General features: G+C 47.9%; 10 protein-coding genes across 10 annotated transcripts; 4 read left to right on the forward strand and 6 right to left on the reverse strand.

Annotated features, from left to right (window-relative positions):
- Positions 1-69: 69 nt before the first annotated feature.
- EYB26_000460 (uncharacterized protein) lies at positions 70-1,572 on the reverse strand (the record flags this gene model as incomplete). The annotated part of the gene is made up of 2 exons (XM_054259776.1): positions 70-1,099; positions 1,154-1,572. The coding sequence occupies 2 exons, from the start codon at positions 1,570-1,572 to the stop codon at positions 70-72; spliced, it is 1,449 nt and encodes a 482-aa protein (XP_054115751.1).
- Positions 1,573-4,087: 2,515 nt separating this feature from the next.
- On the reverse strand, positions 4,088-5,175 carry EYB26_000461 (uncharacterized protein; the record flags this gene model as incomplete). Its single annotated transcript, XM_054259777.1, has 2 exons — positions 4,088-4,982; positions 5,036-5,175. The coding sequence occupies 2 exons, from the start codon at positions 5,173-5,175 to the stop codon at positions 4,088-4,090; spliced, it is 1,035 nt and encodes a 344-aa protein (XP_054115752.1).
- A 497-nt stretch (positions 5,176-5,672) lies between these two features.
- Positions 5,673-7,407, forward strand: EYB26_000462 (uncharacterized protein; the record flags this gene model as incomplete). Its single annotated transcript, XM_054259778.1, has 3 exons — positions 5,673-5,721; positions 5,992-7,033; positions 7,119-7,407. The coding sequence occupies 3 exons, from the start codon at positions 5,673-5,675 to the stop codon at positions 7,405-7,407; spliced, it is 1,380 nt and encodes a 459-aa protein (XP_054115753.1).
- A 686-nt stretch (positions 7,408-8,093) lies between these two features.
- On the reverse strand, positions 8,094-9,046 carry EYB26_000463 (uncharacterized protein; the record flags this gene model as incomplete). Its single annotated transcript, XM_054259779.1, has 4 exons — positions 8,094-8,110; positions 8,164-8,578; positions 8,642-8,729; positions 8,799-9,046. The coding sequence occupies 4 exons, from the start codon at positions 9,044-9,046 to the stop codon at positions 8,094-8,096; spliced, it is 768 nt and encodes a 255-aa protein (XP_054115754.1).
- A 2,438-nt stretch (positions 9,047-11,484) lies between these two features.
- Positions 11,485-13,518, forward strand: EYB26_000464 (uncharacterized protein; the record flags this gene model as incomplete). Its single annotated transcript, XM_054259780.1, has 3 exons — positions 11,485-11,785; positions 11,847-13,362; positions 13,419-13,518. 3 exons carry the CDS (start codon positions 11,485-11,487, stop codon positions 13,516-13,518), a joined length of 1,917 nt encoding a protein of 638 aa, XP_054115755.1.
- Positions 13,519-14,459: 941 nt separating this feature from the next.
- EYB26_000465 (uncharacterized protein) lies at positions 14,460-16,106 on the forward strand (the record flags this gene model as incomplete). The annotated part of the gene is made up of 7 exons (XM_054259781.1): positions 14,460-14,511; positions 14,851-14,979; positions 15,035-15,040; positions 15,113-15,276; positions 15,435-15,511; positions 15,571-15,667; positions 15,720-16,106. 7 exons carry the CDS (start codon positions 14,460-14,462, stop codon positions 16,104-16,106), a joined length of 912 nt encoding a protein of 303 aa, XP_054115756.1.
- A 671-nt stretch (positions 16,107-16,777) lies between these two features.
- Positions 16,778-18,798, reverse strand: EYB26_000466 (uncharacterized protein; the record flags this gene model as incomplete). The annotated part of the gene is made up of 7 exons (XM_054259782.1): positions 16,778-17,004; positions 17,079-17,321; positions 17,370-17,481; positions 17,546-17,736; positions 17,787-18,360; positions 18,417-18,499; positions 18,558-18,798. 7 exons carry the CDS (start codon positions 18,796-18,798, stop codon positions 16,778-16,780), a joined length of 1,671 nt encoding a protein of 556 aa, XP_054115757.1.
- Positions 18,799-19,552: 754 nt separating this feature from the next.
- EYB26_000467 (uncharacterized protein) lies at positions 19,553-21,227 on the reverse strand (the record flags this gene model as incomplete). Its single annotated transcript, XM_054259783.1, has 9 exons — positions 19,553-19,637; positions 19,693-19,843; positions 19,906-19,998; positions 20,066-20,283; positions 20,338-20,559; positions 20,625-20,708; positions 20,765-20,855; positions 20,915-21,011; positions 21,093-21,227. 9 exons carry the CDS (start codon positions 21,225-21,227, stop codon positions 19,553-19,555), a joined length of 1,176 nt encoding a protein of 391 aa, XP_054115758.1.
- Positions 21,228-22,192: 965 nt separating this feature from the next.
- Positions 22,193-23,773, reverse strand: EYB26_000468 (uncharacterized protein; the record flags this gene model as incomplete). The annotated part of the gene is made up of 2 exons (XM_054259784.1): positions 22,193-23,112; positions 23,167-23,773. The coding sequence occupies 2 exons, from the start codon at positions 23,771-23,773 to the stop codon at positions 22,193-22,195; spliced, it is 1,527 nt and encodes a 508-aa protein (XP_054115759.1).
- Positions 23,774-24,787: 1,014 nt separating this feature from the next.
- EYB26_000469 (uncharacterized protein) lies at positions 24,788-25,926 on the forward strand (the record flags this gene model as incomplete). Its single annotated transcript, XM_054259785.1, has 2 exons — positions 24,788-25,642; positions 25,717-25,926. 2 exons carry the CDS (start codon positions 24,788-24,790, stop codon positions 25,924-25,926), a joined length of 1,065 nt encoding a protein of 354 aa, XP_054115760.1.
- Positions 25,927-26,560: the final 634 nt, after the last annotated feature.

Below are 26,560 nucleotides of genomic sequence, written 5' to 3' on the forward strand. Positions count from 1 at the left end.
ATCAGAACTCTTTATCGCAAAGAGGACGGAGGGGAGAGGGATGGTATCAATGAGGTGGGGAAGATATCTTTAAAAATCGCCAAACATCGCATCGAGCTCGTCGACCTCTACGGTCTCCGGGTTGCGAAGGTCAGCCCAGGAGTCTATAACCATCTCAAAGTCAAAGGTTTGAGATTGTTTGAGATCCGTGACCGATCTGGTCGGGAAGCCGGCCTCGACCATGTCAAATGAGCGCTTAAGGGATGGTTCTGTGGCGATGGTAATATTCGAACGGGCGGAGTCGGATGTATAAGCGCCACTGACGCTGTCTAGTGCAGAAGGGGAATCTGCAAGCTCAGCTTCGGATGGCGCAGTCGTACCAGACGACAATGAAGTTGCGACCGAAGTGAGCGAGGGAGATGGCGAGGTACCAAACAAAGCGGCGACGGCAGCGTCGTCAAGATCTTGTTCCTGATCGCGAGAGCCACCCTGCGAGAAATAATCTTCGTATTGATTCTTTTCGCTGATTGACGTCGTGAGGGGATCTTCATCCATAGGCGACCCAACCAGCTGAGCTGGTTGTGATTCATCGGTGGGCATGCTCAAAGCAGCTAGACTACTTTGTCGGCTGGCCTTCTCTTCAGATGCACGCTCGCGCAAAGAGCTGGCGGTTTGAGTAAACTCTCGCTCGTCACCTTCCAGTGGTGGTGAGGCAGCTCGATGATTATGCGACAGGCGATGGCTGTTATTCTGGTTCGTATGAGCACCGGAAGTGTGGCGCGCATTGAAAGTGTCGTGCTCTTCCTCAAACTCCGGAGAAGATAGGTCGATCTCGGGACTAGGACTGAGTCGCGACCGCTCGCGCTCCACCGCATCGTCCTCATCTTGATCGACACTTCCGCTGGACAGGCTTGGGGTCAACCGTTTCTCATCCATCGCAACCATATCTTCCAGGTTCTCGGGTAGAGGCTGGTGTGGAGTGTTGGTAAGGTAGTAAAATACTTTTCGAGGATGCACGTTGATAAGTTCCTTGCCGATAGGGCATGGTGACAGCGCAGTCCATGAACGCTTCATGTAGGTGCTGAGGCGAGAGGAAAGTAAGGCGGCAGGGTTTGCCGAACTGATTTCAATGTTAGTAAATATTGCGCGACGCGATGGAATATTTGGAACTTACTTGGCGACAGTGTCGTTGATTTTCACCAGCACGGCGGCCAGCTCGCGCACTAGATGAGGCTTATTCCCCGTCTTCTCCAGCTGCTCGATCGCGGCGACGACCACATCATCGTTGATGCCTTCGGTATCGATTTTCATGGCGACACCGACGGCATCGCCGGGTGAGGGTGGCGGAGTATGTTCATAAGCGCCTCGGCTGTTCCTTATGCGACCAGTGGCGACCTTCTGCGACTTGTCGGTGTCGGCGGCATCATGCGACCTCTTGACTTTCTTGGAAGGAGGGACCTGTTCGTCCAGTATCGTCGAGCCCGAAGTAGAACTCTTTGATGCCGAGGGGGATCTGTGCGACCGAGAAGCGTTAGGCAAGTGAATGCCTAACGAAGGGAGCGACAACGACTTTCGGCGTGTGTTGTAAGGCATTCTGAAGATGTGTGTGGTAGGGGGTAAGGGGGGAGAGGGCGGAACTTGCGCGAAAAAATAAAAAATAACGGGCGTGTATAACGAAGGAAGGAGGGGATTAGATTAATTACAAAAAACAATACTGATGATCAAAGGACGGAATGGATAGTAATAATAAAATAGTAGCAAATAATAAAACACAAGTAATAATGACAATAATGATTGAAGGGGGGGGGGGAGGAAGGGCGATGGGTTTGATGATACAATAATACAAAGCGCACACAAGCTGGAAGATAGTAAGTAGAGGTGAGGGAGGATGGTCTTGGTCTGAACTCTGAAGGAAGAGATCAAAGGGGCGGAACAAATCGGCAAGAGGTATGGAGGTATTTGGTGTGTCTGATGGAGTGTGGAGATCAGAGACTGAGCTGGAAAAAAAAAAATACGTAAAGGGAGGAAGGAAAAGAAAAAAAAAAAATAGAGACAGGACCCTCTCTCGACTTGTTCTGGCAGTGATTGGGTTACGGAACAAGCAAAATGGATCGATCTGTGGAGTCTTCCTGGGAAAAGGTTTTATGCAAGACCCAAAAAAAGCGACTTCAAGAATGCAACAAGTACAATGTTTGTTATCTTGAAGGGAGAATGTTTGGGGAAGGATGAACAAAAAGTCGGGATGGCAATGAGGCGATGTATAAGGAAATAAAAAATAAAAAATAAAAATAAAAAATAGCCGACTCAGGGTGAGGCAGCGATCAATCCAAGACAAAACGCAACGGTCGACCGAACAATCAGAGTGAAATAAAATAAAACTGGAAAAAAAAAAATATATGAGCCGACGCCGACACAGCGGGAGAGACAGGCTGGGCTAGACTGGGGCACTAGAATTAGATTAGCCTATACGATGATAGCCTAGAGCACTAAACGTCTGCTGATGCACACCGCCTGGCAAGAGATCTTTCAATATTCGATGATAAATTGATAATGCAGGGGCAAAAGCAGCCTAGATGGATGGATGGATATTATTGAGCGATCCTCCTTGGTTCGATGCCAAAATGAAGAATTTGTGCTCCGTCGAGGGGGGAGCGGCAAACGGGCGCTGGGTCTATGACGAGCAACAGGACGTCACCACGACGGCGGGTGACGAATCAGAGGGCGATTTGGGGCAGATGAATAGTTTCACTTTCGACACAGACTACAGACTCAATATTGAGAGCATCGTACTCTGTGCGGAGTAGAGTAGTGGATGCTACAAGAGTAGCAACTCGCAAGACAAGGAGGATGCAAGATGGAGACAGGGATGAGTTGATGCCAGATCGAGTCAGTCTCTCCTTCCTTCTGCTTCACGAGTTCATACAGAAGGAGGCAGGGAGCAGCAGGCCGGCCAATCACAGCCTCGTGCTGGCCCGCTAGTGGCTTAGTCTGGCGCAAGCTAAGTACGTACTTGCCTGAGTTTACTCGTCCTGTGTCTCCATAGTAACATAGTAAGTTTGCTCTCCTCTGTGTAGTGTGTATCTTAAGCTACTCTACGACGGAGTAGACGCACACTAGAAGCAAGCATTCTGGAGCCTGGAGTGCAGCTCAGCTATTGCTCTAACCGCATCTGGAATCGAGCCACCCAGACCGCGGGAAAAATGGAAGCCTTGAAGGATGAAGAGAATTTTTTTTTCTTCCAAATCAGACCAATCGCATTGTCGCTCCAGTCACTCGGAACACAGGGATACTGTCCCCATCCAATCACCTTGTCGCTATTTGTATCATATTGACTAACTACCAACTTACAGGTCGAGTACGCCACATATCGCTTCTCAAGTTCTTACCGATATTTGGCCATGGATGCATCCTACTACGAGTAAAATGATAACTATCCAATCGAAGCGAGAGCAGCACACACCGTATCCAAACTGTAAAAGCAGTAGTACTCCTCTGTTGTACGGAGAAGAAGTCGTAACCAGTTCAGGCAGCCCCACTGTCGCGTGGAATGGTGGTCCTGGCAGCGTTTGCCATGACAACTGCGATTTACTACATAGTAGTTACTCCGTCCTAACTTAGTTGACTTATGATCAAGTGAGCACACTGATCAGCATCCATCGAGGTTACTTACTATGACCGACGTAGCATCATTTCGAGTCTTTCAACCCAGATTATTATTAGTAGGCGACTGCTTCTGAGTTCCTCGGAGTCTCCGCTCCTATCTAGTCTGGTCAGTGGACACAAGTATCATGCCACACTTCATCTGAACATTTTGATAAATCAAGTTTATCTCCCTTGGTTGTCTTGAATGCACGCACGCCAATTGGCCAGCGCGCCGGTGGCTTGCCCATATCATAGCGGGCTAGTCCGTATACGGCAGCTGTGTTGTGCATATGCCATTGTACATAGTACATACATCTACTCATAGTACATAGTTATGTAGTAGTACATAGTAGTACATGGTTACATGCTCTGCGCTGCATGTACAGATCGATGCAGTCTGTAGGTACCCCGATGCCCTGCATTGAGAACGAATCTTATACATTATAATACATACTCCGTACATCAATCAACTCTCCGTCCTCGTCTTCGGCCGCAGAACAGCCCTCCATGTAGTCCCCAAATGATATCGCTGAAGCTCCACAACCTCCAATCCACTCTGCTCGATGATTTGTCCGATATCACGATTCCACCAGCATCCGTGTCGGTGCGCGTGTGCAGGCGCAAGATTATCCAGAATCTTGTTCAGCCAGTCATAATACGATCGACCGTGCTCCAGTAGCAAGATTTGCCCTCGCTGCGGCTCCGTGATCGATCCGAGATGTCGTAAAAGTCCAACGGGATCTGGTGTTGAACAGAGACCCATGGTTTGTATCACGGTATCGAAATAAGGCCGTGAATATGCCCAATCAAGTGTTTTCTCGGCGGGCGTTTTGGTCTCCGGTACAACCTTCCTGGCATCTTCGGCCAGAAATGCAGCCTTTGTGAAATCGGGATATAGCCTTTGAAACTTCTGTCGCGCAATTTCAACCATCTGCGGACTCAGGTCGACAAAAGTCACCGACCGACACCCCTGTAAAATAGCGCGCCCTCGCTCATCGAGCGCTCTTTTCTCCCCTAGTTGGTAGTACTCCATATTCCGGCCCGTACCACAGCTGACCTCAAGAACATCTCCACGGGCCATTTGAACGAGCTCTTTCCGCCTCTTGCCTAGCCGCATGAATTTTTCGCCGAGCTCGACTTCGGCGTCGTAGCCTGTCGCTGTGGAGTTGTAGCGATCGGAGACATCTGCAGGAACCTCAATGGTTCTAGACTGAGTGACTGCTTGGCTGTAGGATGCGTATAGATAGCCGCAGTAGGTGCTGATGGCTAGCATGCCTGCGCCAAAGATGGTCATCATCCGTGGAGACATCCGACGGCCAGCTGTCGGGTTTGCTGCGACATCGTGGAATGCATCAGTTCGTCTGTAGAATTGTAAGCCTGGGTTCCAGCATTTTGGTGTGATGGACGAACATACGTAGATCTTTTCAATTGTGATGGTTTCGTTCCAGATACGGGGTCTCTCTGGACCCTTTTGATTCTGGTGCTGTAGAATCGTGACAACTCTCGGGTAGTCCTATCGCCAATTGGCGAGCTGCATGTGTTGATTTGAATCATAGCTCCTCGGTGGTTGATTCCTGCTACCTCGACAACACGATACCCATACACACACTTGTCGATGTATCAAAAGTTGAGTTGACCTTCCGGAACGAGAATTAAGTATTGAGAGACTAGTCCCGATTAGGCATGGACATGTATAGATGCATCGTCATGGGCGACTTCCTCAACGTTTTTTATTTTCTAGTCACAGCTTGATATCCATACATGTCGTCTCGAAGACTGCGAAATCACCATCGATCAGCCATTGTTGACATGTTGAATCAATACTCGGAAGGATGTCTTGTATGTCGAAGTCGGCGTTCGCTACCAACCACGGAACATCTCCGAGATCGCAGACGAACTGATAGGTAAAACCCACTACCTCCACCGACCTGATAGCTGTCGAGCAACTAATATCTTCTCGCACCATTCCCACACAACGTATACTGCTAGAACCAGCTTCTGTATCTTACATCAACTGATTGTACGCATTGTATCAGCTTCGGAAACTTTCAATGGGGCTACCAGACAGGATCTTGATTGTCGGAGGCGGGGTATTTGGATGTAAGTTATGAGCATCAAGACACGGCATGCTTTGAATCGGTTCAGTTGTGCTAGCTGAGGTGGAATTTATGTGGGCAGACGGACGTTTAGTCCTGTCCTTCAAGCCTGGGATATGAAGTCGTCTACGTTACTACTTGGTTGTATCATGATGAATATATATTTCACTACATGTATCCGCATGGTTGGCATCATCGATTTTGAACCACTTCCTCTGCACCTACAGTTGAAGTCACGAGAGGTCTCGAACAACTAGGCTAATTGAACATACAGTATCAACTGCCTTATCGCTTTCAGAACGCCATCCCAATAAGAAGATCACCTTGATTGAAGCCTCGCCTACAATCCCCAATCCACATGGCTCATCAGTCGACACCTCGCGCATCATCCGCGCAGACTACTCAAGCCCAGCATATGCCAAACTGGCAGCAGATGGTATCAAAAAATGGCGCTGTACCGAATGGGGACAAGAAGGTCGCTATACAGAGAACGGCTTGGCTTTGATATACACGGAAGGAAATCCCGACTCTGAGACCTACACGAAAAAGAGCTACGAGAACGTGAAAAAGTTGCTTGAGGAAGAAGGCGAAGGACCAGAAAGTGTAGCGGAGAAAATTGTTTATTTGTCGGACAAGGCAGCGTTGGAGAAAGTGGTGCCGCGATATACGGCGGGGATGGATATTTCAGGAGGATATCTCAATCGAGGATCAGGATGGGGTGATGCCGAAGCGGGGGTGCGATTCGCAAAGCAGAAACTTGACGAAATGGCCAAAGTCGACTTTAAGTATGGAGAGGTAGAAAGATTGATATTTGAGGAGACAACATCAGCCTCCCAACGCAAAGTCACCGGTGTTGTGCTAAAACACGCCGTGGATGGTACCATCTCGGCAATCACAGCAGATCTCGTCATCCTAGCAACAGGTGCTGCAACAGGCAAGTTAGTCGACCTCCGCGGCATTGTCGACGCCACAGGCCAAGTATTGGCATACATCCAAATCACCGACGAAGAGCAGGCGCAATTAGCAAATATGCCCACCATCCTCAGCTTCTCGACAGGCATGTTCATCATTCCTCCACGAAACAACCTGCTCAAAATCGCTCGTCATGCCTATGGTTACTTGAACCCGTCGGATGTTCCGATACCCGGTACCACCACCACATCTTCGTCACAAACCATGAGAATTAGTCTGCCCGTACATGATCTACCAATCCCAGCCGAGGGGGAGAGAGCTTGTCGCCAGGCCCTCCGTGAAATGCTACCTTCCTTCGCCGAAAGACCGTTTGCGCGGACCAGGATATGTTGGTACTCAGATACGTATGTCACACAACCCCCTTTTACATATCCGTTTATACATGAAATGAAAAAAAAAAAAGAACAAAAACTCTAACAATAATGTTAGCCCCACTGGCGACTTCCTCATCACCTACCACCCGTCCCATCCAAACCTCTTCCTAGCCACCGGCGGCAGTGGCCACGGCTACAAATTCTTCCCAGTGCTCGGGGATCAAATCGTGGACGCCCTTGAGGGAAGACTAGATGCTGAATTGCAGCAGTTATGGAAATGGCCGGAGGAGCGGCACATTACTGAAGAGAAGGGTGGGGAGTTTGTGGTGACGAAGGATGGGAGTCGGTCCGGGAAGATTGGGATGATATTGAAGGATGAGCTTGCCAAGTCGAGTCGTTTATAACATAAGTGTATACAAGGATGATTAACATACGAGGAGAGTGGTAAATGAAGCATTAGTTAAGAGTGGTTACTACTACTACTGTTTACTATGAGTAGAATGATGGATGCACATTTTGCAAATTTTTTGCAATTCTCCAGCTAGTACTAGATACGTACTCTTTGGATATTGTAGTGACAATGCCTTGCTAAGGTAGTGACCTCGAAAGAGGCACCATTATCATAACAATCTGTCACACCCCCCCCATCAACGATACAAAAGTAAAGTGATGAGACTGCAACCGAAGTGATGATTAGTAAAAAAGGGGGGTAAACATGAACAGGCAGGCACTGAATCGACCAGCGCAGGAGGTACCGCCCATATCAAGAAGATGGAAAAACAGTCTGCGGTTATGCAACCCTCTAATATAACAGTTTGGAATGGATTCTTTTGAAGAGAAAAGGAAAAAGAAAACCCGAAGAGTGAATCGAATCGCTAGAACGCCGTTAAAATGCTAAACATCAACCAATCGTGATAGGGCGAGTCCGAGCGCGGGTGTGGAAGAGTAATTCGATCGAACGGTCAGTTGACGAACGACGAATAACACATCCCGGTCAACTCTAATTAGGAGAACAAAAATGTTAATACATGAGTTTGAAACTGGTGTAAAGATCACCACAAAAGCAGCAATCTCACCAAGTGACCAACCCTTATGTTTTGCGGAAGTCTAATTGATCGTTAGTATGGCTATGACCGACAAGCTTGTATAAAATGACATACCAGAAAGCACAGGGTAGATCAGCTCGAAAGCTTGGTATATCTCTTCGCGGACTTTAGCACCGGTGAGGACGATTTTGCCACTGACGAAGATCAAAAGGACGATCTTAGGCTTCATCATACGATAGATGAGACCAGGGAAAAGCTCAGGCTCGTAAGAGCTGAAGTTATGATGGCGCGAAGCAAGTCCTTCCAAGCGAATGGGGAATTTGATATCACACGAGCCGACGATGTTCTGGATCTTGAAGTCCGTGAACTTGGCGTTGAAACCGAGCTTCTGGATAATACGAGCGTATTTGCGGGAAGCAAGCTTAGAGTCATCTTCCGACTTGGCACCAGTAACGACCATCTTGCCCGAGGCGAAGATGAGAGCAGTAGTTTTGGGTTCACGAATACGCATGATGACGGCAGCGAAACGCTAGACAAGAAATGCCAGTTTAGTAAAAAAGTTATAACCTAAGACACTTCAAGTTTGTAGTACCTTTGGGTTATATTCCGCATTTCGAGCATGGAGTGCAATGGTTTTCAGATCCAAACGACAGTCAAGGTTGACAGTGGCCACTATGTTTCTTAAAGCAAGAAAAAGGTCTTGTTCAGCTTTCTGGTGGACCAGAAAAGACAGCAAAGTGTATACTCACTGCAAAGTAGGCACAATGCCACTCCCCACATTATTCGCACCAGGAGTCGCAGCTGGAGTCGCGGGTGTCACCCCATTGCCGTTGGCATTTGCTCCCTGCTGCTGACCATTCAACCCAGCCAAGTTGCCTTCCTTCTCTGAAGAAGGTGGAGTCAAGTCTCCGGCACCTCCGGGGAAGGAAAGCGATGCTGGTGAAGTGAAGGCTTTTGCCTGCTGAGCGTTCGAAGGATGAGTTGTGAGTGAATCCATGATGAGGATTTCAATGAATCACAGTCGCACGTGCCAATATTCGGTGGTGATTGCGATGAGGGTAGCCTGAAATGAGGCCATTTTAAATAGTCAGTCAACGAGGTTCCATGACATGACATGACATGACATGGCAAGGTGAATGCGACATAAAATGTTGACATACCTTGCCTTTGTGGGAGATGAACAACTAAATGCCTCCCCTACAGATACTGAAGTGATGCAGCAATGGCTTTGGAAATGAGATGAGGGATAATAGGAAGACCGCGAGGTAGGAGCAATCCGTCCAAAGTCAGGTGACTGAATATTTGGATTGGACTTGACGACGACGGTCGGGATGGGATCAAAGGCAACAAAACAAGCCGACGACGAAATTAGATGTGCGAAGGATGAATTTTTGATTGATTTTCTTTTTTTCCTTTTCTTCTCCTTTTTTGGTTTCAAAATCTATCTGGTAATAGGAAGAGAGAGAAGCAAGAGTCGATGCGATGAGTCGACGAAGCGATCACAGCAATCGATGGATGGTGAGGTCTAAGAAGGATGAGATCTTCTTCCCGATTAAGCGACCGACACACGACACAGAGCGGCAAGAAAAGCGCACTGCTGTGAGGTTGGAAGTCGGAATGTGGAGAGATACAAGCACAGGTCTTCAAGAGAGTGATGGTGGAGTAGTTGGCGGTGCTGGTAGTGCTGACGAGGTGGTGGTGAGGGAAGAAGGTGACGTACTGGCGTTTTCCGCGCGGTGCCAAGACCTAGAGTAAGATTTCATCGAGACGGGCGGGAGTGGGAGGCAGGCTCTTTATATACGCGCGAGTGCGGGCTGTCGTCAGGGGAGGCTGGCCCATGGTGGCGCTAAAAGCAGCGCTGGATCTGTCCGCTTTCGCTCGAGCCAGGCTATCCGCGTCCATGGGCGATGCTTCTCCTAGTGGCGTCTAAGACATATGCCTGCCGCTATTGGCTGTACCGGGCCCACCACTGTCAAGAGTCTCGAGACTTAGTGCAGGCTCTCCAGCCAACCATCGCCCGCACGCGTTGCTCATTGCCCCACTAGCCCCCTACCAAGCCTGGTACAGCGGCGTATTGTCAGACACTCATTTTCCGCGAGTCCCAGGCAATTGTCTGATTGGCTGCCCATTGCCATAATCGACGGATCCACCGCCTTCCTTTATCAACAATCCAATCACCGCTTGCAGGCAGTGCCTCTCCATTGTCCCCAGAACTAACCTCTAACATGTCGCCGCTTTAGCCGGTGTAAAGGGAACAAAAAAGTCTTTCCAGCCGCCATCCTCCCTTTCTTTTCTTCCCTCCTCTTCTCTTCCTTTGCCTGCTGTGTCTACATACAATATTCCTTTGTGATGCATCGACATTCGCTTTATATTTACCATAAGTAGAGATATCTTGGTTTGCCGTTCATTTCCTACTTTATTTTGTCTTGTTTTTTTTTATCTGAAAAGAGGACAAGTATTCACTGGACAGTTTCTTATCTCGACCCGAGCGAACACGGGTTGTGCCCAAAAAAAAGGAGGTGGGCACCAGACACGCCAAGGCCAGACGCGTCGCAATCTGGGCCAGCGTCGGCGCGTCTCCAGGTGATCAATCATTAACTGACATACGTATTATCGATTTATGCGATTCTATTGTTCATCTCGACATGAATCGACATGCATCGGATTTAATCAATAGCACTTGTGAATGTTGTCGCATTCGGTTCTTTGTTGTCGGATCGTTGTTATTGATAAAAGCCTTTCGTCTGTCGGAATGTCACATCATAGATGAGCATACCCTCAGTCTCGCGCTATGCTTGGCGCTATTTGACCAGCAAGGCTACGAGACTTTTCGAGTCTCACCACCCTGATGGCTGACACACCACTGACAGCACCACTTGCAGGCTGCAGCATTCCCAGACACTGCCACATTCTGTAGACGCCTGGTTCAGTATTTTTAACAACGTATGGAGTAAATTCATATAGATCATCTACCACTCTTGATGCCAGCCATCATGCTACCCCATTATTGTGATAGAGCAAGAATCACATGTCGATCAGTCCCAGAGTAATCTCTGTGTAATGGCTGCCTGTTACTATGTGAGCACTAACAGACTCGGAGCACAATACGATAACTCCTCTATTGTTGCACATCCATACACACTCCTATCTCGAGGATATTCGTATCGAGGCTCAGGAAGTTGTTGACTCACCAGACCATGACGATATGGCGGGTAGAAGCGGAGGATATTGATTGCATTCGGCCTGAATATGATTGGTGGGTTGGGGTTAGTCAGCGGCTATCTGATTGGCCTCGGTTAAGCTTCGGTGATGGAACCGTCGCCGAAACCGGTCAATGATTCACAAGTCTTTTCGTAGACTATAACTATACGTTCTCTGTTAGACGTCGTACTATAATCAATCATATTACTGGTGTGAAATACTCAATCGCCGGTCATGGCTTCCAAAGAGGCTGCGCGCCTTCTACTGAAGCGCGAAATTCAATCTTCATGCCGGACTTGGCCATCATCACGGACTTCGATTTCTGCCGTCAATTCCGCACACCGTTTGTCCCCGCTTACACCAAACAACAGACGACAATATTGCAATGTCGCCAACCAATTTAACGCCCGCTTACAGCCTGAACAGAGCCGAGCCTTTTCACGGTCGGTTAGGAGGCGTAATGCGGAGGAAGATCTCGACCCTACCCAGGTCGAAAGAGAGTCAGATGAGGTCGACGTCTGTATTGTCGGAGGAGGTGAGTTTTACTCTCTTCGTATAGATATGGTCAGGATTGCCAACAGTGTTTTCATAAATAGGTCCCGCAGGTCTCGCGTCAGCTATTCGGTTAAAGCAACTCGCCAATGAAGCGGGAAACGAAGAATTCCGGGTCGTTCTTCTGGAAAAGGCAAGCGAAATAGGAGCTCATATAGTATCAGGAAACGTCTTACAACCCACCGCTTTGAATGAATTACTTCCAGACTGGCTTGATGAAAATAACCCGTCACGATTCGAAAATGTCACACCCGCTAAGAATGATAAGATGCGCTTTTTGACCAAGACAATGTCCATCCCGATTCCCGCACCGCCTCAAATGAACAACCATGGAAACTACATCGTTAGTCTGAGTGAATTGACAAAATGGCTAGGAGAACGGGCAGAAGAACTAGGTGTTGAAGTCTACCCCGGCTTCGCTGCGAGCGAAGTGCTGTACAAGCCCGACGGTTCTGTGCGCGGCGTTGCCACTAATGATTTGGGTATTGGCCGAGACGGAAAGCCTGGAGAAAACTTTGAGAGAGGAATGGAGTTCAATGCGCGAGTAACATTGTTGGCTGAAGGCTGCCACGGTAGCTTGACAAAGCAGGTTATCAAGAAATACAATCTTCGCCGGGATAGCGAACCACAAACGTACGGTCTGGGCATCAAAGAAGTTTGGGAGATTCAACCGGAAAAGTTCAAACCCGGTGAGATTGTTCACTCGATGGGTTACCCGTTGCCGTCAGACACCTACGGAGGAGCATGGATGTATCACTTTGGCGACAATCTTGTCAGTATTGGACTGGTTGTCGGACTCGATTACCCTAATCCTTGGCTTTCGCCATACCAAGAGTTCCAGAAATTGAAGCATCACCCTCTGTTTAAGGACGTTTTGGAAGGTGGTAAATGCATCTCGTATGGTGCACGAGCCTTGAATGAGGGTGGTTTCCAATCCATTCCGAAAGTTGCTTTCCCTGGAGGTGCCTTGATTGGAGATACTGCTGGTTTCTTGAATGTTCCAAAAATTAAGGGAACTCACACCGCCATCAAATCCGGTATGCTCGCAGCAGAAGCTGCATACTCTGCTCTCCAAGGAAGCAATGATGGTAGTGTTTTCTTGTACGACTACGAGAAGACTTTGCGTGAATCTTGGATCTGGAAAGAGCTCAAGGAGGTTCGGAATATGCGACCTGCATTCAGCACTGCTGGCTTGGTTGGTGGAATCCTATACTCGGGTCTTGAAGCCTTTATTCTCCGCGGCAAGGCTCCCTGGACATTGAAACATCATGGCACGGATTCTGGAGCAACGAAGTTGGCCTCGCAATGCAACAAAATCGAATATTCCAAGCCCGACGGTGTGATCAGTTTTGATATTATGACTAGTGTCAGCCGTACTGGTACTAATCATGAGGAGGACCAACCTGTTCATCTTCAAGTCAAGGATTGGGATGCGCATACCGCAGCTTCATGGCCCAAGTACCGCGGAGTTGAAACTCGATTCTGCCCTGCCGGTGTTTATGAATACCTCGAAGATCCTTCCAAAGAGCTGGGTGTTCGCTTCCAAATCAATGCGCAAAAGTAAGTGCCTATCCAATACAAATTTGATCTGATCCTGATGTTCTAACCAAATACAGCTGTATCCATTGCAAGACTTGCGATATCAAAGTTCCGACCCAAGACATCAACTGGCAGACTCCCCAAGGAGGCGAGGGACCCAAATACTTCATGACGTGATAAAAGCCATAACTTGTCATGTTCAAAGTATTTTTCATGGGGCGACCTCATGTAGAATAAGCGAAGTTGTATGCACATATTTGTCTCCATCAGAGTGTTTAGAGAAGCTGCAGTATAAACTACCTACCACCTGCCCATCTATGAATAAATCCATCATTTTTCCCTCTTACCCTCTGAGAGATATCATCCAAACGAGAAAATATAGACATCCAATAAGGGATGTAGCTAAATCACACCGCAGCCAATCAATGATCGCGTGGGATGTCTTCGCACCCCACGGGGGCAGGAAGCTGTACCATGGAATGAATTGGTGACAGGTACTCCATCTGCCATTCAATGTAAGCTTCTGGATGAACTCATTGTAATGAGGCTGCAAGGCGCTTTCCCCTTCATGATTCTTCAACAACAAACATCTGGGCGCCTCGCTGTAGGCTGGGCTGCAGTGTGATACAGGCCAAGCGTCCAGTCTGAGCGGGGCCACGTGGATCGGCAGAGAGGAGAAGGGAAGCTCCCTCAGTCACCCACCTTCTCACCTCCCATCTTCCTCTCTTCTCTCTACTCTCCCCCTTCTCGTTCCATCGTACATTTCTACACAATTGAAGTAATCAGAAAGCTGATCGGGGCTGTTTCTATTTCCTTCCAGTACTTAAATTCCTTAGCGCCGAGGTGAGTGCAAGGTACTAAAGCTCTAGGACACTCTCCGCTACTTCTGGTACTGAGGCTGTGGGCCACCGACTGCGACATCCACATCATTGCCAATTCACCGCCTCGACGTCTCTCTGTTCGCTGTCATACTTGCTTACCCCTTTCGCCATTCTGGTCTCAAACGGTCCCGAGAACTCTACTAAAAGAGTCCGTCAAAACGGTCCCTTGCTGCCGCCGTTGTCCACTCTCCGGCCATTCTCCAAGGTCTCGATAAGCTCTCTACATTCCAGTCAGCCATGAGTGAGGTTTCATCCACACGGCTCTATCTTGGGAATCTTCCCCGCAATGGTACGCAGGTCTTTACCAATTCATCCTGAAATTCCGCCATTTTCGTGACGGATTCTTCCCCCCGTGTTCAACACGCCGTTCTCTTTCAAAGCTTTCTTGGACGCTTCAATCCCTACACCGTTCTTCTCTTGTTGGTTGCCCTACGGATAGCAGGAAGGGAAAGAAAAGAAAAAATCGGAGCTGTATCGGCCGGCTTGAAGGAACCATGGTCGGAGACGAATACTTAAGTTCCCTTCCATGGAGCTTTTGGGTGGTTTCGCTTGTTTTCCCTGGATCGTTACGTTAGGCCACCACGTGCTGACGTTTTATGGCGCCTTCCTGGCGCTGGACTCCCTTCAGTGACTAAAAAGGATATCGAAGACTATTTCGGGTCCCATGGCACCGGCAAAATCACGGAGATCAAGTTGATGAACGGATTTGGTTTCATTGAATATGAAGATGCGATGGATGCTCGGGACGTTGTCCCAGGTATGTCTTTTCTGAACTTTGAAATGGAGCACAAGCTAACAACATCTTCCAATAGCCTTCCGTATGTCTCTTCTATCGCCAGACTTTCATAATCCACGAAGCTTTGTTTATTGACTGATGGATACACCTGCAGATGGTAGCGACTTCAAGGGAGAACGTCTGACTGTTCAGTTTGCGCGTGGGCCCCGCCATAAGGAGACATTCAATGGCCCTTCAGATCGTCCTAGTGCGCCCAGGCCTCGCCGTACAGTTTTCCGTATGCAAGTATCAGGTCTTCCTACTGAGACAAGCTGGCAGGTAAGCTACGATCCTTGCACCGCAGACTGGACTTCCATCACGCTGTCAACTTTGCAGTATAACCTGCTATCAGTTGATAGCTCGAACCCAGAGACTTGAGAACAGCATTCACATTTGAGCTTTCGTTTGGTGGACACAAACCTGACACATAGCACTAGGATCTCAAAGATTTCGCTCGTCAATCCGGACTAGATGTGGTATATTCTGAAACTACTCGTGAGCGCGACGGTAGAGGGTAAACCAAAACATTTGTCTTACGAATGGATAAATCAAAAGCTGACGTCGAGTTTCAAGTTTCGTCGAATTTGAATCCCACGCCGATCTCAAAACAGCCGTTGAGAAGCTCGATGGAAGGGAATTAAAAGGCTCTCAAGTGACTTGTGTCGCTGATGTATGTTTTTTTCCTCCTGGTTTGTATTTGTCAACCTGCTCATTCCTTCCAGGTCCAACCCGCAGAGGAGAGACCCCCATATCGCGACCCTTACCGATCCCGCTCGCCTCCACGTCGAGGATACCCTCCCACAGATGAATATGATAGACGAGGGCCTCCACGTGGTTACAGTCCCCGACCACACTATCGCGAACGCTCCCCACAAGCCATGCGACGGGATTATTACGAGCGGGATGGCTATGGAAGGCGTAGTCCGCCACGGCCACGCATGGAGGATTACCCTCCACCGCGACGCCCATACGATGACCCTTACGCACCACCACCTCCACCTCCCCCTCGGCACTATGACGATCCCTACTTTGCAGGAAGGCCATACGGACGTCCACGAAGCCCGCCGCGAGGTGATTATGGAGCGTACGAACGACGCCCGTACTGGTAACTTGCGAGGAATCACTCTTCTAGAGCTTGCTCGGCCGTCCGAATTAAGGTGTTGGATCACTTTTGCCGTGTGTTCTGTTTCGGAAATTGCAAGAATGGACTTGAGCTGGAAGCTCGCATATGATCGATTTTTTACGAACGAACGGAGATCGATGGCATCAAGAGACGGATAATGAATAATAATCCGATATACTATGATCACTTGATTGCTATGGCAAGAAGTAAGGGCTCTGGACTCGTTGATACTGACGCAACGCCAATTCGGTCATACTATTTCCTCATCCCCTGACATGATGCTCTTTGGGCATTGCACATATCAAGTCATGCATGCATTGGAAATATACAAAAACGATGGCAAGATGAGTACTGCGTGTAAAAATGCAAATGCAAACGGCCGATTTCAAAATTCTAATGAGAAGATCAAACGGTGCTCGGATGAATTTTAGTAATTTGGGGGGTTCATTTCTGTGTAATGATTATTCTACTGGGTTTTCTTTCCTTTCGTGGATATTGCTCTTGAATGGACTTCTTTATCTCTTCTCCCTGATATATACAAAGTAGTTTGCGCTGTATGGATTTACTAGGTGGTGCTGACCGCTTGCTCGAAGATGAAACCCTGACCTTAGCCCTAATACCTGCCAACATGGGATATACACAGCTGCCAGCCACCAGTTATGACTCGCTGGAAACAGTCTTCTCTTCCGATTTCGACTGCACAGGCATTGCAGCTACTTGACTAACCTGCTCAATCCCCTCATGTATATACAAATGAGTCAACCGTGGCCCAGCATAATTCCTGATCCCATGGACCAACCACCAAATACTCGTCAATGCTACAACGCCTACCAGAATCACACTATTGTAATTCATAGCGGCGCTGGTAGTAGGGATTGAATATGCTAAACCCAAACCCCAATCAGCCTTATGGTCAGAGATATAACTGGAGGTAGGGTCTGGAATGGGAAGCACTCACGGAAACAATAGAAAACGTTAAAAAACATGATCAACACAACAGCTCCCCATCTCACAAATAAACTCGTAGCGCCCCCGCCAAGTTGAAACGGTCCTTTGGGAAGATATTTCTGACCCGTCAACATATTTGCGACGATGGGAATTGCGTAGGATACTGTGGTGAGAATGATGAAGGAGCCCGTTAGATCGATGAAGGCGGTGCTGCTGCCGAGGGGGATTGCACCGAGGCCGGTTGCAAAGATTACTATCTCAGTGAGTTTCCTTCTTTGAATGCAAAAAGACGGGGGCTTACCGCATAGCAGGGTTGCGTAGATAGGGCAGCTGAGCCTTTCATTGACCTTGCCAAATAGAGAGGATAGTGGAACGGCGTTGTCGCGTGCAAGGGACCAGTATATGCGCGAGTTCTGAGTATGTATATATCAGAAAGGAAGCCTAGAGGTAGTATCAGGGGGGGCGGATGGAGCTTACGGTTAGTACAGTGCCGATGGTACACAGGACCGACGAACAAAACATGATAAACAGCAGGCCAAAGGTAGCTCCGGAATTGTTTCCAGTAGCCTGCGCGTAGATGGTAGCCAGAGGATAACTGTTGACTCCTGATAGAAGGGCATCCAGGTCAGTAATCGAGTAGCAGAGAGCAATCGCAAAGCAGAATGCGTCTATCTCAGTCAGTCTCTTTACATGGTTGTAACAGCAAAGGGAAGCATACAAAGAAAACCCAAGCCAATCTGCAGTCCAATAGCCTTCGGTAAATCTTTCTTAGGACGAGGAAGTTCCTCAGCCATATGAGTGATAGCATCAGGTGTCCCAATAGTGAAAGCTCCGTTGAGTACTCCGCAGAGAAACGCAACACCTCCCGTCCATCCTGTTAGGTTGTTCTCGCCAAAGGAACCCCAGACAAAATGTGAGGTAGCGTGAGTCTTGGGCATAGCAGCTAGTACGATAATAGTCACCACTCCCCCGACAATGACGAAGAACATGCCCGCGTATTGCGAGTAGGGTAATAGCCTATTCGCAAAGATGACAATAAATGTACTTATCCAGAGGACTAATAGATAGGTGATGTAGGTATGCCACGGCTGCTGGATGTAGTCCGGGTGGTAGGTGGCGTACATCTGGATGGTGATGTTTGCGGTGATTTGCACCAGGGATGCAAGGTCGAACATCCACCCGAAGAAATTGATCCAGCCTGCGTAGAACCCCAAAATTCTGCCCCAGCGTGGTCCGCCTGTGACTGTGGCCCAGTGGTAGACGCCGCCTGCGGAGGGGATGGCCGACGCAAACTGGAGCCAGATGTTAGCTTGTATTCATCGAGTTCAGGCCTCGGAGTTGTCAATACCTCTGCTAAGTTAAGACCAATGAACGAGTAATATGCACCGGCGACGATAAGGCTGAAAATAAGGCCAGGAGGTCCGCCATTTGCTATCCAGAACATGGATTAATATCTTTCTCGATAGGGAAAAGAAGACGACATTCTTACCGATGGAGACTGATATGGAACTGCCCAAGGCAACCCACGCATTATCCACTGTCAAAGCAATACCGCATAGACTAAGTAGTCCATATTGCCGGTCTAGCTGGTCCTTCCAACCGGATGCGTTCACAGCGGTGCCATCGTCGTCGACTACCACGACCTCATGGTCAAGGTCTGAGGGTTCTATTTCGGGATGTAAGCCTTCAGACTGGCGCTCCTTCTGATCCGAAGATATATTGGCTTCCATAGCAAGAACATTGAACTATAGTGCAGAGATATCTGGTATGTACAGATTCAATGCTGTAACCTGCAATCCAGACAGTTAGTTATACAGTTATCTTATCAGGTAATTAACGGCGAGAAGGACTTGATAGAAATATCTACGCTGCCGTGGGCTTATTACTTATTCTATCCTAGCTATCATGAAAGGAAGAAGAATTGCTTTTCTTTCCGATATTGGGGGTCATGCAATGTTGAGAAACACTATTTGACGTACACATTGGCTACAATATGACATGGGGGTGTATATCAGTCCCAATCATCAATTTCTGATTCGTCCTCTACTGAATTGTTATTTGCTTTTAGTTATGTGCTCAAACCTGTGGAAGCTGATAAGCAGCGTCGTTGCACGACCTCAGTGGCTGCAGAAATCCTTATCGCAGCCTTGCCTGCAACCTATGCAGCCAACAGAACCCCTGCACCGCCTGCGATTTTTGTCTTAGTCTTTTATCAATCATTTGACATAATTAAGTGTTTATTCTACTTGCTTCAAAATTGAAAGTATTGCGTTTATGGTGATCTGGCTGGATGAAATCATAGATAAGAATAATTCCTAATTTGGCAGGTCAGTTAAAATTGTCAAGCCCTAGCCCTAGCCCTAACTCTATAATTATACGTAGTAACGTAGCAATCGAGTACCTGCATCAAACACCTACGTAACGTCAAACAAACTCGTCAGCCCAATTGACAAGATGTCGTTTATAGTAAGTTTATTTAATTGTTCATAGCTCCTCACGGCCCGACAAACTCAACGGTCCCTTCTTAACCATAATCGTCAACACTTCATAGAGAACGTCAGCGGCAGCCCTATCATTCAGTCAGCAAAGTAGTACAAATTTGAGAGGCAATGCGATGCACAGACATAGTGGTCAGCTCGGCATTAGTATCATACGCTGGAGCAACCTCAACGATATCAGCACCGACAAAGTTAAGTCCATCAAGACCGCGGACGATCGTGCGGAGTTCACGGGTTGTCCAACCACCTGTTTCGGGGGTGCCGGTAGCGGGGGCAACTTCGATTCATTCTCGGTCAGTTTTGATACAGTGGTAGAGTAAAGGTAACAAAGTCTCTTACAAGCAGGATCGAGAGTATCAATGTCGATGGACAGGTAAACAGGGTTGACGGTGCCGACACGATCACGGATACGCTTGATGATTCCATCGGTGCCTGTCATAGAACGTTAATATAGGTATTATTCATTGATCGAAAACCGAAGGCACAAGGATCGATGTACCAATGGTATCAATCTCCCTGGCCTCGACAATCTCAAAGCCAACGTATCCATCATTATCATAATCAGACGGCCCAGAAAGCGTTGTGCGGATACCAGCATGAATGTTCGTATCATTCCTCAGTAGACCTTCCATGGCCGCATGATAAAAGTATGTTCCATGATTGATGCTAGCAGTCTCCGAAGGAGCGCCGCCAAAGACCTTTGGTTTCCATGTATCCCTGACAGCGTCAGCTAAACCCAGTGAAATGCACGCGGGTCACAATGCTCCTTACAGATGGCTGTCAAAATGAATGACAGTTACCGGTCCATATGCCCTATTGATGCTACGCAGTAATGGAAGAGTAATAGTATGATCGCCACCTAGCGTAATCACACGCGGAAGCGTCTTTCCAGCCTTGGATAGCCCCTGTTTGTCGGCATCGGTAAAGGGTCTGCGCATCATGACGCTGTTGTGTCCTTCTTCAATTTGACGGAGAGCCCATGTATTGTCGTATCTATTTTAGACCGCGTATATAAGCTTCCGATCTAGTATTGAAGAAAATCATGGGTCCAAACGTACGAAGTAACAGGGATGTCTCCGCAATCGAGAACTTTGATATTGCTTGAAAATGGGTTGGCTTCTAATGGGACATTGTATCCTCCACTGTGTGATCATTGACTGTCAGTCTGGAAAAGGCAGAGATTGTGTGAAAGTCGTACTAAAGATTGAGACGGCGGGAACCTTGTCTGATACCACTGGGACCGAACCTCGCACCTGGCCTGTAGGAAGTTCCTGTATCAAATGGAGCGCCTATGTGGTATAAAGCATCAACAATCAATATCCAGCAATTGGTAGAGCAGGGTGCAAACCGAGGAAAGCAATATCATATTTCTCGTCTTCACTTGCCAAACATGGGAAGAACGGAAGGCGCCCAAATGTTGAGATTCCAGAGAAGACGGAGTCAGCCTAAGTAACGAGCTGTAAGCCTTCAAGTCTCAAACAGTCGCCATGATGACATTAACGTCATGTGTATCTTCCAGTACATACCTGAGTACCTCCATCACCGGGCAGAGTGTTGTACCATAATTGCTTGTGGGGACCAGTAATTGGGCTCTGGGCATGATTTCCATGCGCAAAGGCAGTGGCAGAAAGGGCCACGACAGTCAATAGCACTGCGTACATGATGTTTACCTCTTAACTAAGTAGATACAGAAACTAAGATATAAAAAAAGAGGAGGAATTTATCTTATGATAGAGACTGATTGTTATCTTTGTCCCTCTGAGCTTTCTATGCGTATGCAGCAGAGTAGTGAGGAAAAGCAGACAGACTCCATCAATGACAGTGAGCAAATCTAAGATTCCCGTTATTCCAATCTATTGCCAGTAATCACGAATAGGACAACAGAGCTTAGAGAGTCAATCCATTCTATATGCATCTCCATCGACCTACCGAATTAGGGGTAACGGCTGGACTGACAAGGAGAGATAGACAGGTTTTCTCTACGTCAATCAACACCGTCAAATTGGCTGCTTTTCCCTATCTGCGGGGTACCGATTTCACTCGTTAGATAGCTATTGCCAACTTTGATTTGAACTACATCACTAACCAATGTCTGATAGAGCCGAAACCGACATCTTACCCACTGCAGAACATTTGGTTGGTCAATGGCAGTAATACGAGACTATCTACAATGTACGTACATGTATGCATGTTCTTCTTGAGTATTAGCGTGGTGAGTTGTTCATGAAGTCAATTAACGAGCCGTGCGATCCCGACACATCATCTTATCTAGGGGGATTGAAGCTCATTGAAGGATTAGGAAGGTCGGGGGAGAAGGGATAACTTCATCATCATCATGCTGCTATATAATCTTTGTGAGATAGATAGGCGGAGAAGGAGTATCAACACATCTATGAGCCAGTTGCCATGAAGTTTGTTTAAGTGGAGATCTGTTGCCGTTGGACTTGCGTCAGATTTCCCTTCTAGGATGCTATATTGCGAAGTTTATGAACCCGGCTAGACAAAAAATGGAAGTACTAGCATGCAAAACCTGAGGCAGGAGCGGTTGTCATCTACATATCTCACTATTGGTTGGTAATTATCAACTGTTATGAAAACTATCAACCAGTAGAGACTATACTAGCCATCACACAACCGACGTATCAACATCACCATCTTCAAGCCGAGTCTGCACGTCCATCCTTTTGAACGCATTATTAACCTCTTTGTCCCAATTACTCAGATAAACAATGATCCATTCCAGGGCTCCAACCAAGTATAACGCAATACACTGGCCAACCCACAACCCCCTCAAACCCCAGCCATGAAAGGCTAGCCAAATACCTAGTGGCAACGCGCCACCATAATAACTAATCAAGTTGACAAGTGCACCGATATGCTGACGGCCCATACCTCGTAGACTGCCCCCACAACTGCCGTTTAGACCATCTGCAATTTGGAACAGTGCCACGTAGGGAAGAACCTCCGCGGTCAGACGCACTACGTGATCATCGTTGTTGAAGATTCGCCCGAATGAGTTTCGTGTAACCATTAGCACAGTCAAGACTACTCCGCCGAGCAGAATACTAAGGACTGCGGCAGTATGAGCCGCGCGTGCTGCACCGTGAGCATTCCTAGCGCCGAGAAGATTGCCAACCCTTGTAGATGCAGCGACGCCCACACCGAAGGGGATCGTATTCATGACTTGGTCGGCAGTCATGATTACACTCTGGGCAGCAAGCGAGATTGTACCCAGACGACCCGCAGCCAGTGCAACAATCTCAAAAGCCCACCATTCAGTGCCGACGTGGATGATGCCCAAGAAAGCTAGACGAGCAAATGTGCCTATATTATCGAATGCTGTGTGTGACCATCCTCCCCAACACTCCGATCCAGCTATGAAGCGGGTATATAACACGAGAAGAGAAAATGACAGCCAGTATGATATACTTGTAGCGATCGGTGCGCCGAGAAGGCCGATGCCTAAAGTGTAGCAAAAGAGATAGTTGAGAGCTGCATTGACCGGCGAGGTGATTAGGAGGACGTACGTTCCTGGCCGCATGATACCTATATATCGTGAGTGATAAGAATAGAATTTGGGATTGAGGAGTGCATTTTTACCTTGAGCCTGCAGGTACTTTTTCATAGATTCGAAATAGATATACCCCAAGCCTCCCGGGATAAGGCAAGTCAGAAACCTGGCACTATCCCTGGATAGATTCGGATCTTGGCCGAGGAAAAGAAACAAAGGTTCCGATAGCGCCCAGAGAACAGCAACAGGAACATAGAATAACCCGAGGACGAAGAATCCACGCTGAAGTAAAATCCCGAGATCATGCTTGTTAGTACTTCCAGTAAACGATGAAGATGCTAGAGTATCAAGTGCCGTAGTGCCTCCAAGAGCAATCAACCATGCTGTGCACATGGCAAACATGTACGAGAAAGCAGCCGTCGCCAGGTTTTCCGGTGAGGACCGTCCAACAATCAAGACGGATATGGTCTGCAAGCTGTTTTGTAACGTGTATGCTACAACGACTGGCGTGCTTCCTTTGAGAAGTAGAACGAATTCGGCAAGAACAAGGCGTTTGTCGGAGAACCGTTCCTCTTCCCAGTCATGGTGTTCTTCTGCGCACTGGTTGTAAGACCGTTCAAGAATCGGGGGCTTGGGTATGAGTAGTGTAGACTCATTTCGGATGGGATCAACAGTGGCTAGGACCTTGCTCGCCATGGTGTCTTGAATGATATATTTGCCTTGGTTTGTTGGCGATTTTGAACTTCTTAGAAAGCGTGAATGAAATTCAATTGAGAAAGTATACTGGCACTGAACTGGAGTACACAGGGGCCAACTTATATTCCTGGTGCCATGACATGACAACCTTGGAATGCATGCATGCAAGCCGGCCTACATGTATGTGGGTCTGCTAACATTGTATGTGATTCTTGATAAGAAAATACATCTCATTTCCGTTGAAAAATTTGCCAGAGCCCAAGCCATATCCAGCCGGACAATAATCTCGCTATCCCATCGACCTCAATGACCTCGGAAACCATGATGACCAGATGAACCTTTCCTTTCAAGAGTTATGTACGCTTCTCACTCTTCCCGTGCTGAATTCTGCAAACATTTCCAGATTATTGTTGAGTACAATCTGTCAGGTCAAGTGAGAAAAAAGCAACATCCTAGACCTGTGTTGAGCAGGATACAATGTTGATGCCGAGTTCTTCATATTTTTGAAGCCTTTTAGATATCCGGCGCTAGTCCAGATACAGCAAGGCGCGATAAGCTCCTTATCAAACAAACAAAAAATAAATTCGGAGATCGACGAGAAATTATCAAGCCAGAACCAAAACAAATCCAAAGGGTTGAGCATTCTATCGAGAAATATTGCACTGCGTTCAACTCATTTCGAAGATCCAAGAATCAACATCATTGACTATTATGATTGCCATTTCACGGTATGTTTAGTGTTCGTATCGTGATGATGATGATGATGATGATGATGTAAATGGTGGGCTGATGAGAATGCGGGACAGCGACCCGAAAAGTTTAAGAGCACTCACTCAACAACCTCTCCTTAGCTTCAGCAACATCGCCTATCCACGATCCTGCATATCCATACTTTCTTGATCAAAAATATCAAAGCCTTCCCTCTACCTGCCCGTTAGGTTCAGGTTTTGGTAGGAATTCGATCCGCCAGCTACTGGTACAAGTTACAGCTTCGGCGATACATCTCGGGCCGAAATGGCTGACATCGCCAATTTGAGACCAGCTACTCGCCCGAGTATCGTGGACTATGTCTCTCTTCGCAATATCAATCTGCATTTCCCAGCAGCGCCTGATCCATGGCATCGCCCTGGCAAATCCCAGCCATGTACCGCCGCTGTGAAGCTCTCATATTCATCCGCTGTTGCTGCTGCCAATGCGGACGATGTCTCACTTTCTCTAGACTACGGCAAGCTTTACCGCCGCATCGAGACCGCGGTTCGTGATTCTGTAAAACCGCAAGATGGTGGTCGCTTGTCTCAAGCAGCAGAGGTCACTCTCAGTAATGATGTGCGGGTCATTGCTGGCTTGATCGCAAGTTGTGGTCTGGGCTTGCTAGACGAGACTATCGCCGGAGTGCGAAGAATGGATCATATCCAAGCTTACCCGGAATCTCCAAGCCGGAGACGCGCAAGTCAGGCTAGTCGGCGATTAAGTGGTGTCTCCGCTTCAGTGCCCAAAAACTTCCAAAGTGCTACATCTCCAGAAGTTCTGAATGATATGTTTGGCGAATGCGAAGTTTTGCTACACTTGCCTAATGCTCATTTGCGCGCAGAGGGAGGGTTGTCTTTCCGTACTGTGCAAACCTGGGTATATGCTGATGATAGTGCTTCGTTGGAAAACGTCGTGGAAAGCAGCAGGCAGGTTGCAATCGTGGAACAAGAGTTCCGTGTCGAGGGTATTCGCTGTCATTGCATCCTTGGTGTCAACTCCCATGAAAGGATTGAGAAGCAGGCTGTGATCATCACGCTAGATTTTAGGGGATCTGGAGAGGTTGCATGGGCTTCAACATTTTTGAATACATATCAAGAGATGGTCCGAACCATAGCCGAGGTGAGTTTGTACAAGCTACGATCTGAGTATCAAGTGAACCAAACGGAAGCTGACTGCAGGCACGCGTCATATAGAGAGTGGAAAACACGTCCTACCAAACGGTGGAAGCCCTTGCTACTTTCATCGCTCGCACAGCTACGATGGACTTTGGCAATGATTCCGTCACCGTCTTGGTGGAGAAGCCGAGTGCTCTGGCATTTGTGGAGAGAGCGGGGGTGCAAGTCACCAGGTCGAAAGCCTTTTTTGCAGAGCAGGACTTTTTAAAAGCTCGGGGAGGGCTGTAGTCTTTACATAGCCAAAACCTAACATAATAATGAAGAGTATCCATGTCTGTACTCCGTACTGCTTGACCTATGACATTTACACGTGAAGCTGTCGATTGCCGCATCGGGGCTTAGCGCTGGCGCCAAGCCCGTCGTCTTTTTGCCGGTTTCACTTTCACTTTGGCCCTTTAAAAGCCTCTCACTTCTTTCTCCGGACTTTTTAACACCACACAACTATTCGACTTCCGGTTTACCGTCTGTCAGGCGATCAAGAATCTTATCAACCACCTCGGTATCACTCAAATTCTCTATGGGCTGCATCTCTGCAACTACATCGTCAATTTCCGCTTTTCCTACTGTGTCCGATGTTTTCACCGTGACTCCGTGGGACTCTCTGTTTACTTCGGCTTGCTACTCGCCGGCTTCAATCCGCATCGATTCTTTTGAGGACCCTCGAACCGCATCGTTGCTGTGGTCCGGCGCCTCTGTCCGCGACGTGCTTTGGCTAGGGGTGCAGGGTCCGTCCTGAACTAGGGCGGACGTTAATAGGGTTGTCTCAAGCTTTCATACTTACGACGCCTATGGTTGCCTAGGACTTAGGAACAACATGCCAGCTGCATAACATCATCAAAACCTGAATTTTGAAAACCACCTT

The sequence above is a fragment of the Talaromyces marneffei genome, chromosome 1 (genome assembly GCF_009556855.1).
Source record: "Talaromyces marneffei chromosome 1, complete sequence".
Lineage (NCBI taxonomy): Eukaryota > Fungi > Ascomycota > Eurotiomycetes > Eurotiales > Trichocomaceae > Talaromyces > Talaromyces marneffei.